The 17153-nt window shown below is 56.5% G+C and overlaps 1 protein-coding gene across 12 annotated transcripts in view; it reads right to left on the bottom strand.

Annotated features, from left to right (window-relative positions):
• The window catches only part of ACTN4 (actinin alpha 4), a 73877-nt gene that overhangs the window by 24174 nt on the left and 32550 nt on the right, over window positions 1–17153 (bottom strand). For 6 of the 12 annotated variants that reach the window (XM_061388178.1, XM_061388182.1, XM_061388177.1 and 3 more), the window contains exons 2-4: window positions 4585–4699; window positions 4233–4352; window positions 690–776 (exon numbers count right to left, since the gene is read on the bottom strand). In XM_061388178.1, the coding sequence (XP_061244162.1) occupies window positions 690–776; window positions 4233–4352; window positions 4585–4699 (322 nt within the window). Of the gene's footprint in view, window positions 1–689; window positions 777–4232; window positions 4353–4584; window positions 4700–4974; window positions 5476–17153 lie in introns of those variants that run through there. The other 6 variants (XM_061388170.1, XM_061388174.1, XM_061388175.1 and 3 more) reach the window with 5 other exon arrangements.

Here is a 17153-nt window from a genome sequence, read left to right as displayed (position 1 = left end):
GGGCAGCCACAGTGTGGGTGCCCCTTCCGGATCCTAGCCGCACGCCAGGCCCCAGAAGCAGTCACTCCCCTGGGGTCACCCTGGAAGTGACAGTGACAGGGCAGTGTCAGGGCCTGAACCTAAGCCGTTTCTGACCCCAGCCTATGCCTGGTGGGACACACTGCCCAACAAGCGCCTGATGCAGGCCCCGGCTTCTGAACAAGGCCCCAAGGACAGGCTGCCTGCTCAGGGGCCGGCTGCAGCTTTGAGGAAGCAGGTGGGAGTGCCCCAGGAGGTCCCTCCGTTCCCCGTGGGCAGCGCCCTGTGGACTGTCCTCAGCAGACTGGGCGTGCTATGAGGGCAGGTACCACGTGTGTCCTGGTCACCGCGCTGGCCCGTCACCAGGAGCCCCTCCACACGCTGGCCCTGTGGTTTCCCACCCTGTGCTGGCCTGGACCCTGGAGGCCAAGTCCGAGGGTGGGAGGTGGAGTGGAAACATGGGTGCTGATGCCCCGCAGAATGAGGCCAGGCCTGACTCTATCGCGAGTCTGATCCCAGACCACCACATGGCGCGGTGATGGACTCAGGAAAGAGCCTCGAGGCATGAAGACAAAACACCCGAGAGTCTAACCAAGTCCCCAGAACTCGGGTGGCACCGGGGTTGAGAGAAAAGGCTGCTCTCTGCTGGTCGGCAGGCCACCGGCTCTCACCTTCCACAGAGATGTCCTGGATGGCGAACCTGAGGATGATGGTCCAGATCATTCCCAGGGTCATCTTCGCGTTGCCGTCCACAATCTCTGCACACAGGGAAAGGTGCAGAGGGTGAGAAGGTTGTTAGAGCCAGAGGGTGACTCCCCAGGTGGCCCCCGGCCCTGTCTAGAGTTCAACTCCGTCATCTGACAGAGCTGCCCAGGCCTGTCCTGCACCACCTGTGCTGGGAGGTGTCCCTCAGCAGGAAGTGTGGTCCCCAAAGCCTTCTGCCGCTTGGCACCCTCAGGCTTCCTTCCACACACGTGTTCTTAGCCACATAGGCCTCCTCCTCTTCGGGCAGCTCGTCCTCGTGACCCAGTGCAAAGGACTGCTCCCAGGCACTGTTGGGCCTGTGTTTCCGGCCCCGTCAGGTGCAGGCCACGCTAGTGTTGTTTGAGAATCTGTCCCCTTCCTTCCAACCAGTGCTGCCACCTCAGTCCAAGCCACTGTCGTGTCCCCCAGATCTCGATGCACCGCCTCCTCCGTCCCCGTGATCCACTCCCACGCAGCAGGGTGGTCACTTTAATGGGTGTGTTGGATTTGTGTCGAGCGCCTGCTTCAGGCCCCACCGTGCCTGACACAAACCCTGTGTGCTGGAGGCGGGCTCACAAGGCCTGCTCTGCGTGACCCGGCTGCTCCCTCCCTGGCACTCTCTAAGCTCCGCCCTCTTGGCGAGTCAGAGTTTGCTTGCTTTAAGGATCTCACACCTTCTGTCCCCCCAACAAAGTGCACCCCTTGCCCCCTTCCTCAGAAGGCTGGTGGTCCTTCCCAGCCTGTTCTACGTCACCTCCCGGCTTCCCTGACTTCCCTGGCACCTGCTCTTGCCCTCACACGCACACACTGGCTGGTCTGTCTGCTAGTTCCGGGGCTTCCCAGCTGGTACAGTGGTAAAGGATCTGCCTGACAAGCAGAAGTCATGGGTTCGATCCCTGGGTCAGGAAGATGCCCTGGAGAAGGAAATGACAACCCACTCCAGGATTCTTGCCTGGGAAATCCCACGGACAGAGGAGCCTGGTGGGCTACAGCCCATGGGGTCACAAAAGAGTCAGACACGACTGAGCGACTCAGTGGCAGCAGTAGCTGCCTATTCCTCGTCTGCCTTGTCATCAGTCCTGCACCCCCAGCACCTGGCCCGGCGAGAGACAGAGAGAGACAGAGAGAGAGAGAGAGAGAGAGAGAGAGAGAGAGAGAGAGAGAGAGAGAAAGAGACGTGGAGCCACGGGCAGCGGGGAGCAGGGGGCACAAGGGCCAGCTGCCAAGCTTGCACTTCCTCAGCTGACCGAAAACCACTCTCTCAGACTCCTAGGGGTGAGAGAGAAGAGTCTGGACCACACGTTCCTCAGCTTCAGCAACTTGCAGAAAAACCACTTCTGTGACGCTCAGGCACTGTGGGGCCTGGGGCCGGGTGGAGAAGTGCGTACGAGCAGCCGCAGACCAGAGCCCATGGGCCTGACATGCTTGTGGCGGTCCTCTCAGGCCTGTAGCCCACTGCGCCTCTCACAGCCCTGATGCAGGAGGGAGGCTGGGAGAACAGAGGGAGGCTTCAAGAGACTGTGCTCACCGGCCTCGAGGACAGAAAACTCTAGGTGAGCCTAATTTGAGGAGGAGGGACGACGGTCCCCCAGAGGATGGGGCCCAGCCTTCCCAGAGGACACACTCACCAGGAGGGGGTGGGGTGGGGGGCTCTTTAGTCACTGGAGAGGCTTCCCCCAGTGAAGCTGTGGGCTGCCGGCTGAGGGGGGCTCTCCGTTTGAGGGTTTGGGGAGAGGAAATACATGCAGCTGGCTGCCTGGAGGCAGGGGAAGGACACGGTGTCCGTGCGCACCTTGCCCAGGGCAGAGAACCCCAGGCCTGGAAACTAGGGTGAGCCTTCTCATGGGGTGAGAGCAGGGATTTGTCTAGGAAATCCACGCTGCGTTCCTCCTGGGTGCCGGCCGCAGTGCCCGTTCCCAGCTGGTGCCCGAGAAGGCTGGTCACGGAGGGCTTAGAGAGTCCCTGTGACGGGGGGGAAGGTGGCCGCTCTCATGACACACCCACCAGCTGCTCCCTGGACCTGCAGCTGTGCCTCCGCCTCCTGACCCCACTCACAAGCCCCACAAGGAAGTCATGTTCCTGCAGCTGCTGAGACGGTGCAGAGGGACAGGGAGTCAGGGATGGGCGGGGGGGCTAGATCAGGGCTCTCAGGTACCCCAGAGATCTCAGAATGGCTCCGGCCAGCTGCCCACCAGAGGCCCAAAGGCCACGGGTGCTGGGAGCTAAGCGCTCTGGTCATGAACGGAGAACGTTTTTAGACTGAGTTTTTCTCCAAATGAAAACTGACGACTGCCATGGGTCTTCTCTCACCCTGTCTGTGTTTACAGGCTAGCATTTGAGCAAAATAAAAAAAAATGCAGCTGTGAGAAGCAGGAGGCTGGAGGGGAGCCAAGAGGAAAGATCCATGCAAGGACAGAAAATCTCAGGGCCTGATTGAATTCGGGCTTTTTTGTTTTTTTTTTTAAACAAACACCAACCACCTCGACCGTGGCATGCGAGGCTTGGCACCCCTCCTTGGAGAGGGCCCGGGCCAGGGCAGAGCCTTGGAACACGGGACGTGCATTCCTGGCCTGGAGTCTCAGCCAGACTCTCGGAGCCCTGTCATTAACAGCAATTAGTTTTCTTTGTTTTTCTAAAAGCTGGGACAACATGGATGTCGGGGTGTACGAAACCCTGCTCTGACTAATGAGCAAGACTGTGAGCCCAGGCTGATGGGGACCTTCTGTGCTCCATCAGGCCTCGCCTGGTCTCCAAAGGCGCTGGGAAGCTGAAGACAAGAGCTCCAGCTGCTGGAGCGAGGGTATGCCGCTGCTCCCGCCAGGGCCCAGAGACAAGGTCAGGGTGCTGGCTGGGCACCCACATGGGGCCCAGAGGGGTCCTGGGAGTCCCGTCAAGAGGCCACACTCTCCCAGGCCACGCAGCCAGCAAGGTTTGCTCCCTGACCTCTGGACCTACACTCCCTGCCCCAGAGCCCGGACACTGGGCTGCGAGCCTCCTCCCCTCCTCTGAGCCCCTCCTGCCCGTGGACACCAGGCAGGGCCTAAGGGCAAAGGTGCTGCCGGCTCGAGACGGCGGGTCACGTGTCAGGCCCAGCACCGGGACGGTGAGTGAGGTGTCCGCAGTCCGAGCAAAGCCATTCCTCCCCTGTGTCCCTCGTGACTGGGTGAACCAGATTCCCTGGTCTTGGACTGGATTACTCTCTGGAGGAAGGAAAGCAGGGGTGGGCTGTGAACCCAACGCCACATGGAAGGCAGTCACTGTGGGCACCACGTGGTGCATCCGGCACCCCCATCTTGACCACCAACACAACTTCTTTTTTTTTCTTTCCTGGATGCATGGCTTGTAGGATCTTAGTTCCCTGACCAGGGATTGAACCCGGGTCCTCGGCAGTGAGAAAATGGACTCCTAACCGCTGGGCCTCCAAGGAATTCCCGCAGCGCCACTCTGCTCCGGGCCCCACCCAAACTCACCTTCCGCCCCGATGGAGACCAGCTTGACCCCTTTGCTGGCGATGAAGTCCAGTGCCTTGTTCACGTTGTTGATTTTGTGCACTCTCATCTTGCCCCGCTCTGGCTTAGGTAACCGCTCCCCTGAGGGCGAACACCATGAAAGGGAGAGAGAGGGGAGACTTAGGGTCCCTGCTGCTCCCCAGAACAGGCCGACGCCGGTGCAGTGTTGCTGCAGCTGGTAGAGGCCTTGCTCTTGCCTGGCAGCCATGGGCAGGGCGGGTGGTGTCCTGGGGGCACCTGCAGGGTGGCTGGGCGGTGTCCTGGGGGCACCTGCAGGGTGGCTGTTTCGGGGAGGTGGGGGGGCGGTGCTCACCTGAAATGACCTCCAGGAGGAGCATGAGCTTGAGCCCGTCTCGGAAGTCCTCATCAATGTTCTCGATCTGCGTGCCGGCCTTCCGCAGGTGGGAGTTGCACCAGGCTGTGAAGGTCTGGGGAGGCAGAACAGAGGGTGGCCAGGAGGGTCAGTGTGGCTGTCGGGGCTCTCCAGCAAGAGGGCCGGGCTGCGGCCCTGACTCTGCATCAACAAGGCCACCGTGGGGCCCTCGCCAGGGGTCAGGCCCTGGGCCCAACCTCTATCTACACTGGCGCCCATCTCCACAGCGACCCAGGCAAGCTGACGGGAGGAAACTGAGGCTTAGGCTGGTTCCCAGACCACCGCTTGATCAGCGGGATAATGAGTGGCAGAGTGTGGACTGGAACTCACATCAGCAGCCCAAGTCCTGAGCCAGAGCAGAGAACACCGGAGGATGGGGCCCGGGCGTGGCGTCCAAGGTGACTGGCGCTCAGCCCCCTGCTGGCTGGGGCCTCTGTCGTCCTCGACTCCAGCGCCAGGGAAGTGCGTCACATCAGTTAAGGTGGACGTGTCCAGACACCTTCCGGGGAGACCGGCCCACGCAGCCCCAGCAGCAGGGTCTGGGAAAAAGCCCACGCCTGTTTCCCACGGGAGTCCCCTGCCCTGTCCCCACCAGCCTGCAGGCCCAGCGTGGACCTGGGCCGATGGCCAGGAATGCACGAGAGCTCGCGCTGCGCCCGAGTGTGGGCAGAGGCCGTGTGGGGGGCGAGGGGCTTCCAGGGAGACACTGGCCAAACACCATGTGTTTTGACAACAGTCACCAGAACAGCTCATTGGGAGACTCAATGCGAGGCCCCTCGCAGACAAAGAAGCCGCCTAATTAACATGCCGCTAGGCGGGTATAAGCGAGGGTTCCCTCCAAACGCAACGATCCTTCCAAACCCGAAGAAAGGCGGAGGGTTGCGGGCGACTAGGGTACCCCACTCGCCTCCCACCAACAGGAATTAGAGTTCCACCGCCACCACCCTGGAGAGACAGAAATCTGTCCTCGGCTGCCCCTCCGCCCTGCTCAGTCCACACCTACCCCTCCCTCACCATCAGCCCCTCTGGACACCCACCCAGGCTGACTAGCCTGCCCCACCCGATCCTGACTCAGATGCCTGCCCCTCCTCTGTGCAGATCTGTCAGAGGACCACTGTTTCCCCCCGCCCCTTTTTTTTCTAGTATTTTTATTTATTTGGCTGTGCCAGGTCTTAGTTGTGGCATGCGGGATCTAGCTCCCTGACCAGGGATCAAACCCAGGCCCCCTGCACTGGCAGCGTAGAGTCTCAGCCTCGGGACCCCCACCAGGGAAGTCCCTCTGCTTCACTCCTAACAGGTGCGTGCTGTTTTCCGCCTCCTGGCAGCCGTGAGCTACTCTGGAGCAGGTTCTCAGCGAGGTGCGCACGCATCCGCCTCCCCCATCTTACTTCCCTCGCTCCTTCCCCTGAGCAGCTCTGAATTCGGACAAACCGGGGCCAGGCTGCTGGTTACACCATTCCTGCGGGTAGGTTACCCAACCCTCCTAACGCCCGTTTCCTCATCTGCTACGTGGCAGTGAAGACACCACCCGAGTCACGCACGGTCAGTGCAAGGGTTTGCAGTGGTGACCCTGTGGAGCTGGGCCACACAGCAGGTGCTCAGTTCTCCACACACCACGCTTCCCGAGGCCCCTCCTCCTCGGACACCCTGCCCGCCCTGGCCACCACACACAGCCCTCGGCATCTCGGACAGCATTCTCCAGTCACCTGTGGTCTTGCCAGATGCTACGTGCATATACATGTGTGCTCCCGGGGGTAGAAATTTAGTCTCACATCACACGTGCCTTTAGAATGCCCAAAGCACAGTGGTCTCAGGCCTGGGCAGTGGGCAGCAGCAGGCCAGGCTGGGACAGGAAGTGCCAGGGGATGCTGGGCCTCTGCTGTCCCCTGCGCCTGAAAGATGCAGTGGGGCAGCAGACTGGCCACCACATCCCTGGCTGAGGACACAAGAGGGCAGCTCCCAGAGCCCGAGCCCCCGGTGCTTCTGGGCCGAGCTCTAGGCACCTGGTCTGCGGGGAGGGCATCTCTCTCCATCAGCCTGTTACACCTGAGGCAATCCTTCAGGGCTTGAGTACCGGCCCCTCAGCTTACCTCTGGGTTGCAACCAGGTGACATGGCCTACCTACACCTCAGCATCCTTCTCTGTAGGACGGACTTATCAGAATTTACCGCCTGTATCTGCTGTGGGATTAAATGTGGGAGGAGGGTGGAGAGGAATGCTTTAAAACATCGGCCACAGAGCTGGGCGTCAAGTCCCGAGAACTCGCACACCTGGGAGCACACGCACACCAGCGGCGTCCCACTCCATCCCTGGGAAGGGTGGGACCTAGTCTCTCTGCAAAGGCCCTGAGCCCAGCACCACGGTTTGGAGGGGAAACGAGATCGCAGGACATCCTCTCACTCCAACCTGGGCGGGCTCTGAATGAACCTGGCCTCACTGGGCTCAGGTCGTCTGTCCTCAGAAGATCACAACACCGCCCGCTCTGCACACATGGCCCATCTCCACACCTTTGCTCACCTTCTCTGGGCAGGTAACAAGAGCTCTGGCTGGGGGCTCACCCAGACCTGCCTTGCCCACCGAGGCCACCTTCCAGGGGGGTAACCTCAGGCAAGCAAGGAGCCTCAGGCTCCGTGCTGGGTGAAATGGAGGCAGTATTCTCCCCTCTTAAACGATGATTAAACAAAATAACGCAAGTAAATCACTTAGGACTGTGCCTGGCACAGATGAAGTATTCAGTGTTAAACAAATGTCAAGGGAAGGACTACTTTCAGATAAATGGTAACTCTGCCTGGCACTCCGTCTCCCTGGCCGGAAGCAGGCGGAGGCCCAAGCAGAATGCAGAGCGAGTGCTCGGGGAGAATACCGACCAGTGCGGCCTTGGTGGCGAGGAACCCGACACGTGACGGACGGGAAGGCCGCCGACACGCCCCACGCCCGCACTCCATGGCCTGTCCGGCCGTCTTCTCCTCCCAGAAGACCAGGGGCATCTGCTGACACCAGAGACTCAGGGGGCCCCGAGCCCAGGGCACGGTGGGCAGGAGTCACGAGGCCCTCCTCGGGATCAAGCCCACCACTCGCAGCCCCAGCTCCATGTGGCACGACTGTGAGTAGGAGCTGGAGTTCCAGTGGGACATGAAAAATTCATAGCTGCTTCTACTTGGTTACAAAAATAACATTCTGCTTATTCACTCCCTCTCCCTGCCCGGTTTAGACTGAGATGTGCGGGGTGGGTAGTGTGGAGGGTGGTTTCTATAGATGGAGGCCTCGTGGGTCTGCTGTGCCCCCGCCACTCTGCAGCTCTGTCACACAGCACAAGTTGGGGAGTGTGGCAGGCCCTGCTGGCTCTGCGATGCCCAGGGCGCCGTGGGGCGGGACACCCACTCCCGAGACGGGCATCTGCTGCCTGCCGGCCAGGGGCAGGCCTGGCGCTGAACCCACCATGCTGAGCAAAAGCAGATCCAGGCTGCACGCTAAGGAGCTTCCAGTGTGATGAGGGACAGAACTGATCTCATTAACCAAGCGATGACTCAACTACAGAAGTGACACCCGCAGGAAAAGAGGGAACGGTAACAACCACAGCAGACACTCCCATAAGCTAACTATGTGCCCCGCGCTGTTCTGGGCACTTTGCCACATGTTACCTTGTGAGGCGGTTGCCATTTCTGCCCCATTTAACAGATGAGGAAACCGAGGGTCTGAGAGGTGATGTGATTTGCCCACAGGTAGTCATGTACCTGTAAAGTTACAGAGCAAGATTTAAAGCCAGGTACCCTGGCCCAGCTTCCCAGGTGGCGCTAGTGGTAAAGAACCTGCCTGTCAATGCAGGAGACATGAGAGATGCTGGTTCAATCCCTGGGTCAGAAGTTCCCCTGGAGGGAGGGCATGGCAACCCATTCCAGTGTTCTTGCCTGGAGAATCCCATGGACAGAGGAGCCGGGCAGTCTACAGTCGGAAAGAGTCGGACATGACTGAAGTGACTTAGCACGCGCCCTGGCCAAGCAGCCACACCCGGAGGCGTCACCTTACATTTGCCGTCCTTCCTCTCACCTCTCAAAGAGGGAGCTCACCAAAGTGTTTAGGATGCTGGTGGGGGAGGGGAGGACATTTCCCTGAGGGTCCAGTGGTTAAGACTCCGCAAGCCCAGTGCAAGGGGCCCAGGTTCAATCCCTGGTCCGGGAACTAAGATCCTACAAGCCACGTGGTATGGCCAAAAAGAAAAGGAAAAAGAGAAGGAAGCCCTGGGGAACAGCTCCTGACCTTTTGGCCAGGCAGACCCGGGTAAGCTCCCCTGTGGAGAATGAATGGGACAAAAATAAGAAAGACATTCCAGAAAACGGGACCAGCATGTGCAAAGGCCCTGCAGCAGTGAGAAAAGAGCCTGGCCCTGGAGAAAGGGAGGGAGTGAAGGAGAGCAGCCTGCGTCATGAGGCTGGCAGGGCCACCCTCATGGGGCTGCTGCTGTGTGGGGACTGAGCCAGAGGGGCAAGGGTCAATGTGTGATGACAGGGGGTGGTGGGGAGGAAGGGTAAAAAGCTTCTTCTAAGAGAAACTTGGCAGGAGGAGGAAGACAGAGGAGCCGTGTTAAAGATGCCAACAGTGGTAACCAAGCAAGGCACACTCAAGGTTTTGGCTTCATCTGGGAGGGTCTGGGACTGCTGGCCCTCTGGGGGAGAAGGGAAAAGCCATAAGCATCTAGAGCTCATCTGGGTGGGGCTGTCAAGGTCACTTCAGGGGCAGCACTGGTTCTGAGCAGTGGCATGTCCCTAGCGCCTCATCTAAGAGCCCCCAGTGCAATCAACGAGCCGACAAAGCCTGACCTGGAGCCCAGATTAGGCACGGGAGGAAGTGAAGCAGACACAGAGCTTACATTCTGGTGGTGACGGGCGGTGGGGAGGTGGCGGAGAAAGGGTCTCACTGAGGCTAAATGTGCAGTAACTGTTGATGGCTAGCTCTTACCATTTACACGGGCTTGCCTTGTAGCTCAGTTGGTAAAGAATCTGCCTGCAATGCAGGAGACCCAGGTTCGATTCCTGGGTCGGGAAGATCCCTTGGAGGAGTAAATGGTAACCCACTCCAGTATTCCTGCCTGGAGAATCCCACGGACAGAGAAGCCTGGCGGGCCACAGTCCATGCGGTTGCAAGAATTGGACATGACTTAGCGACTAAACCACCACCACCATTTACACGTGGGAACAGTTTAAAACCCCCAACCCTGTGGTCATGTGAGACACGTCATCTCCACTTTACAGGTGAGGAAACTGAGGCGGGGGGGGAGGCTAAAAGACTTGCCGAAGGTCACACAGTCAGTAAACACAAACACGGGGCGGACACCCATTCCTCTGAGTGGAATGTTCCCTACCAGCCTGGGAAAGCAAAGTCAAGAAAGGTCCTGTCCCCATCTCGGTCCCCAAGCTGGAGCTGAGCTCGCATGGCGAGCAGAGGCAGGCAGGGCTCTTCCCCTCAAAGCCCACCTGCTTTTTTATTAATTCTTAAAAAAAAAAAAAATTTGATCAGGCTGCATGGCACACAGGGTTCTAGTTCCCCCACAAGGGATGAAACCCACACCCCCTGCATTGGATGCAAGGAGTCCTAACCACTGGGCTGCCAGCTAAGTCCCCCACCTGCTTCTTAAAGGCTTGGCCTGAGCCCAGGCGGACAGTACCAGTGGCGGCCCTGCCATCTTGTGAAGCGAGCCTGCACACAGCCCTTGACCCACCTAGTGAAGAAGGAAGGATGTGGACACTGCCTCTGAGAACACATGTGCACAAAACCACAGAGAAGAGCTTTCAGAAGTTGCCTCTGCACACTGGCAGCCCGTTAAAGATTCTTCTCCGGTTGTTAAAATAGCACAAGGGTGTGGGGGAGCGGGGGAGGGCGCGGGGTAGGAGAAGAGAAGACTTGGTTTGGGCTCCACGGGTGCACTGGAAGGCAAGCCTCGGGAGCACCCCCCCAAGCTGTTTCTGCTTTCTCACTGTGTGTTGGAAGGGGAGGGCAAGGCCAAGCATCACTGGTCATCAAGTCCTTCCTGTGTCACAGGGGCCCCTCCCAGTGGCCAGGATGTGGGGCGGCTGGGTGAATGAATGATGGATATTGTTCGGGAGGTGACCTCAGCGGCCAGGAATGTGGCAGCAATGGGCTTTAATGAGCCATTCATGGGTGACTCCCTCCCCCAACCCAGAGAGGTAAACCTTCTGGACTCTGGGGCAGTCCCCAGTAAGAAACCAGTGGCCCCCCAGCAGGCAGGGTGATGGCACGGGCCAAGGGGAAGGATCCTGGCGGGATGCGGCTAACCCAGCTGAAAAAACTTTCCTGCCCTTGTCTTCTCAGCGACTACGTGTTACAAGCCATGTTCTCAGTACTGGAGGGGGTGGCGTGGAAGGAAATGTCGGCTGGAGGCTGGAATTCCACTAAACCCAGACTGAAGGGAGTCTCCTGCAAAGTCAGCTGGGACCCGAGGCTCGGGCTGGGGCGTGCGCGCTGGCTCTGATGATGGCTCTGGCGAAGGAGCTCCTGACCAGGGCTGGGGGCCGCGCTCGCCTGACCGCCAACGGACGCTCACATGTGGATTCCATTGACTCCACGCTGGACAGGGCTTTGGGAAAAGCCGCTGGCTGCCTCACGCTGCACCCCCGCCTTCCACTCTTTATACCGCCCACCCCCTTAGCCAGACGTCCCAGGCCAGCAGCCTGACCCAGAAGGACCGGTTGCCTAGCTGAGCCCCGGCAAACTCTCCCAGGGCACTGGCAGGCAGGACGGGGTTCCCTGGGGAGCTGGGAGTTGTCAAACCTTGCCTCTGCAATACCGTGTTGGGTTTGCCGCTCCGCTGGGGCGTCGGCCGCTTTGAGGGGGAGGGCACCATCCCGCCTCCTGAACTCCCACCTTGCCCGCTGTGGCCTCGGCCGCTGCCCATGGTTCCTGCTTCCATGGGACCTTGGGAAGGGTGTCCAGGGCTTGGACACAGGGGAGGGACAGCTATTTATTCCTGGGGTAGGCACCTACCCTTCTTATCGCCCATCTGCTGGCTACTGCCAGGCTTCGGGCAAGGCCTGGCCCCAGCGGGGCATCTTCTCAGGTCCTGAAAGCAGAGCCTGCTCCCCTGGCCCCTGGGCTTCACCAAGCCTAAAGGTGCTTTCAGGGTCCGAAAGCTAAGCCTTCCGGAATCTGGGTTACCAGTGGCCCAGGTGAAAAGGTGACTGCCCTGGCAATACCCGCATGGATCCATCCAGGAAGTCTGTGAAGCCTCTGGAATGGCTCTGAGATTACACATGGGAGGGCTCCTTTGAAGTAGCCTTTAGCAGATTCTAAAGATAAAAGCCAGGGAGCAGGTTGAGAGAAGAGAAAATGAACTGGTCATGATGAAAAGGCCACAACCAAGACAGGTGCAGCAGCGTGGGGCTCGGATGGCCCCGCCAGCTCAGGTCATCAGGGCTAGCGGGGCAGGGGCACGGGGACACTTCGGTTGCCCGTCCGGTTCCCAACTGCACAAGCAGCCAGGGACAGAGCTGAGTGCTTTGCCCCTTGACGACAGAACCTAATTTGAAAGCAATTACAGGGAAACAAGGAATGCTTCTTATGTCCTAGCCTGCCGTTGCCTTATTCGGAGTTTTTCTCGGCCTACATGAAAAAGCTGACTTCCCAGTCGGAGGAGAGGTATAAATACCGCAGAGTGGAGCAGCAAGCATTCCAAAGGTCCTGCGTGTCCATCCAGAAACCATCTCTTACCCCACCCCCTAGTCCCCTCCCGGTAGCCGGCGTCCCTGCCTCTGCCAACCCCCCGCGAGGCGCCAGAAAGCAAGTGAGTCGTTGCTGCCATGGGCTGCCTCTGGAGTGCTGGCCCCTCCTCCTTGGAAACGCTGGGCTAAGGCTTTCTTCTAGGTCTCTACAGGCTGCTTAGTTCTCATCGCGCAGGGCTTCCCTCAGATGCCACTGTCCCAGGGAGCCTGCCCTGACCCTGCTATTATCTCCACCATGCTACCACCTCTCTGCTTTTTCACCCACTCCACTGGTCACTATCGGAAACGAGGTTCTTTGTCTGTAACCCGTCTCCCTCCCACATGCAACAGAAGCTCCACGAGAGCGGGGTCCTGCTGGCTGCAGAACCCACTGCCTGGCATGGTACCTGGCACACAGTAGGTGCTGTGTAAATCCTAGCATGAATCAAATAGGGCTGGGGCTTCTCATGGCCAGTCGCTTAGGACTTCACAATTTCTAATCCCATTTAGACTGGTGAGGGTTCCTACTTAGGGATAAGACTGCTTGCTCTCTTTCAGGAGCTCACAGAAATAATCCTGGAGCTGTACACTTCCCTAAAACAAGCCAGGAAAGACAATGCTGTTGGTGTGCCACCCCCAGGGAATACAGCTGCCTTCGGCAGCCCTCTTCACTCAGGCATCTGAGGCCACTGGACATGCAGAGGCCCTGGTTCCAGAGGAGTTGAGCCTTAGGACTTCCCTGGGGGTCCAGGTGGTTAAGACTCCACGCTGCCAGTACAGGAGGCCCGGGTTCAATCCCTGGTCAGGGAACTAAGATCCCATGTGCCATGTGGCATGGCCAAAAGATTTTTTAAAACAAATAAGTTTTTAAAAAGAGAAGCTGGGCCTACACAGGGGCGGAGTAGTAGGTGGGCTAGGAGGAGGAGGCTGAGGAGCTGGCAGACACGTGGAGACATCCATCTGCCAGGGTCTGCAAGGCGGAGGGGTGGACAACATGGCCCAGTGCTCCAGAGCAAGGGCTTCCAGTCTGAGCAAACGTGGGTCTGAATCCCTGCTCTGCCACCCACTGTGTATGGCCACAGAAGATGACCTTCACCTCTCTAAGTGTCAAGTTCTTCCTGTGTAAGATGAGGATAACAGACATGTGGGCACTCAACAGGGTAACAGAGAAAAAACACGGCACACACAGCCTGTCAGAGTGGCTGTTCAACAGTTTCTATTAATTACTGGTGGTTTAGTTGCTAAGTCATGTCTGAATCTTGCTACCCTATGGACTGAAGCCCACCAGGCTCCTCTGTCTGTCGGATTCTCCAGGAGTGGGTTGCCATTTCTTTCTCCAAGGGACATTCCCAATCCAGGGATCGAACCCTGGTCTCCTGTACTGTAGCCAGATTCTTTACCAACTGAGCTACGAGGGAAGCCCCTTTCATTACCACATTATTCCTGTGCAGGAAAGTGCCATCATTGGTATCAGCCCTGCAGCTGGTACAGCCAGACCTCCCCCCTCCGCCCTCAGGATTCACCAAGCTGGCTGGCTGCTTCCCAGTGGCTGACACACAGCGGTCTTCCCCCAAACCTTCCCTCCCCTTGCCTGGCCACTCGACTACCAAATGAATAAAGGAATATAATGATCAGCTCTCGTTATTCTTGCTTCAGAGAGCCTTCCAATCCTGAGGTTCACAACCCTGGCTTTACAACAGAATTATCTAGGAACTTTCCTGGTGTATTTGCATTTTCTCTCTCTAACATTTACTGCCTTCAGCCATTAAGCTTTGAAAAGGCAATTTGTTACGCAGCAGTAGGTAACTAATACAAGTCAAGTAGCTGGATCACAGGCATGATCTCTTTTTAAGCATGTACTCTTTTTTAACCACATGCAGTCTGGTAAATCAGTTTTTTAATTGAATTATAATTCACATATCATAAAACTCACCCCTTTCAAAGTACATATAAAGGTCAGTGAGTTTTAGCATATCCATGAGACTGAAAAACTATCACCTCTGAGTCCAGAACATTTTCATCACCCCAGAACTGTGAGCAGTAACTCTTCTTTCCTTCACCCTCCCTCCCCAGCCCGACAACCACTAATCTACTTTCTCTCTGAATTTGCCTCATGGAGACATTTCACACAAATGGAATTATACAATATCTGGCTTTTTCTGGCTGGTTTCTTTCATTCAGCATGTTTTCAAGGTTCACTTACACTGTAGCGCATTCCTTTTTGACTGAATACTCCATTGTATGGACATATGACATTTTGTCCATTCACGAGTTGATGGACATTCGGGTTATTTCTACATTTGCTATTGCATACATCTGCTATCATGAGTAATGCTGCTACTGACATTTATGCACTAATTTTTGTGTGAAGATATGTTTCCAGTTCTCTTAAATATATACCTAGAAGTGCAACTGCTGGGTCGTATGGTGAATGTATGTATGTTTGATCATTTGAGGAACTGCCAAACTGTTTTCCAAACGGGCTGCACTATTTCACATTCCCACCAGCGGTGTATGATGACTCCAACTGCTCCACATCCTCACCAGTTCTTGCGATTAACTGACTTTTTGATCACAGTCACCCCAGTGGTTGAGGTGGTATCTCGTTGTGGTTTTTGATTTGCATTTCCCTCATGACTAATGACGCTGGGCATCTTTTCATGTACCATTTTCTAACTGTGTATCTTCTTCGGAGAAATGTCTGTTGTAGTCCTCTGTCCGTTTTTAACTGGGTTATTTGATCTTTTCACTGTTGCATTATGAGTTCCTATATATTCTGGACATCTGACCCTTACCAGATGTATGACTTGCAATTATCTCCCATTCTGAGGGATGTCTTCTCACTTTCTTTTGTCCTTTGAAGCAAAAAGTTTTCATTTTGTTTTTTAAATTTTGGAGAATACCTAGTTTTCTTTAATAGCTTATGTTTTTGGCTTATCTAATAGACCATATCTAATATCTAACGGGCTTCCTTGGTGGCTCAACTGGTAAAGAATCCACCTGCAATGAGGGAGACCTGGGTTAGGTCCCTGGGTTGGGAAGATCCCCTGGAGAAAGGAACGACTTCTCACTCCAGTATTCTAGCCTGGAGAATTCCATGGACCATATAGTCCATGGGGTCACAAAGAGTCGGACACGACTGAGCGACTTTCACTTTCACTTTCTAACAGACCACTGCCTGTTTTCTTCTAGAAGTTACATTTAGGTCTTTGATCCAGTTGGAGGTACTTTTTGCATACGCTATGAGGAAAGGGTCTAATTCTATCCTCCACATTCAGTTGTTTTGGCACTATTTACTGAGAAAGCTATTCTTTCCCCAATGCATATGTCTTGGACCCTTGTTGAAATCCAAGCTACAGTAAATGTACAGGACTGGAGAGCTTCTTAAAAAAACGCCTGAACTTCACCCCAGGACAAATGAGCCAGATTTCTTGGAAATGGGTCCCAAATACAATATTTTACAAATCTCTAACCAGAAGCCAGGGTTGAATCTAACAGAAAGCCAGGGTGGAGAATCACCACTCAGATCTAACCTTTTGTTCTAAAAATGAGGAATCCAAAGCCCAGGCAGAACCAGGGAGCCCTCGCCACTGCATCTGTTAGACTAGACAGGACTCTTGGAGAAGCAGGGGACAGGCAGCCCAGGGTACAGAGGTGCCCCAGTCTGAGCCTGTCTCTGTTCTCAAACGGACCTTTCTGGAGTCCTCTCATGCATGGAAAACTGAGCCAGCAACCCATAGGTGCTCAGATTACACTCCACAAACTGGGTCCTCCCAGGGTTGGGGGAAGCCTGCTCCCCCCGAACACACACACACACACACACACACACACACACACAGAAGCCTGCTCCCCCCGAACACACACACACACACACACACACACACACACACACCCCCGCCACACACACACACAGAATCCACAGGGAAGCAAGGGTCTGAGCTACAGGCAGGCGGAGCCCACAGGGTGGAGGTAGAAGGCAAAGCTCCGCTTTCAAAGGAGGCCTTCTCAGCAGGAAGAGGAGATGGGTGAGGCCTACCTTGAAATAGCTACCTTTAAAAGAGAAAACTTCCACTCCCAAAAGGCAGTTTTAAAATTAGGGCAGCAGCAGCAGAGGCTGGGGCCCTGCCCTCTGCCTCCTCTGGCCCCATCTGGCATTCTGCTGTGAGACAATCGAGCACAGGAGGCCCTTCACCTGGAGAACAGGGAGTCTGAGCCACAAAAACCCCATTTATTTTCAATGGCTTACAGCTGGGCTCGGGTTTCGGCCTAGGGAGGGGAGATTAAAGATCGTCTGGTTTAAACTTTGATCCTTCAGAAAGATAGCCAAGTGAGCCAGTTCTGGCCTCGAGACTGTGCGGCCTGGAATCTGAACAGGTGCCTAAGAGGACCGGTCTTTAGCATTCACACCTCAGCCGGGGCAAATCCGCCCATTGGATGGGCTTGTCCAGGTAACAGGTGTTTGGTATTTGGGGAGAAAAAGTCGGCGAGGGGGAAACTGACGGGACACTGATGGGACCTGAGTGTCTTCCGCCCTGGGCCATGGCAGCCCACCCCAGGAACTCCCCAACAGAATCCAGGGGTGCAGAGAGTGCTGAGGGCCAGGGCCACCCGACGGCAGGCACGCCCATTCCCCCATCCTACCCTCATTCACCTTCTAGAAGACAGCTTGTTTTCTGCTGCAGTTTACATGATCCCTGAACTGGGCACTGCTGGTAGAAGGGCAAGCAACTGGGGCCGGCCCCGGAGTGATCCCTAATGGTGCTGCTGGTTTCGCCTTTGACATCTGAAACTCCTCCT

The sequence above is a fragment of the Bos javanicus genome, chromosome 18, assembly GCF_032452875.1.
Source record: "Bos javanicus breed banteng chromosome 18, ARS-OSU_banteng_1.0, whole genome shotgun sequence".
In the NCBI taxonomy this organism is placed as follows: Eukaryota; Metazoa; Chordata; class Mammalia; order Artiodactyla; family Bovidae; genus Bos; species Bos javanicus.
The sequence above is the reverse complement of the archived record's forward strand: the minus strand, read 5'-3'. Positions and strand labels throughout refer to the sequence as shown.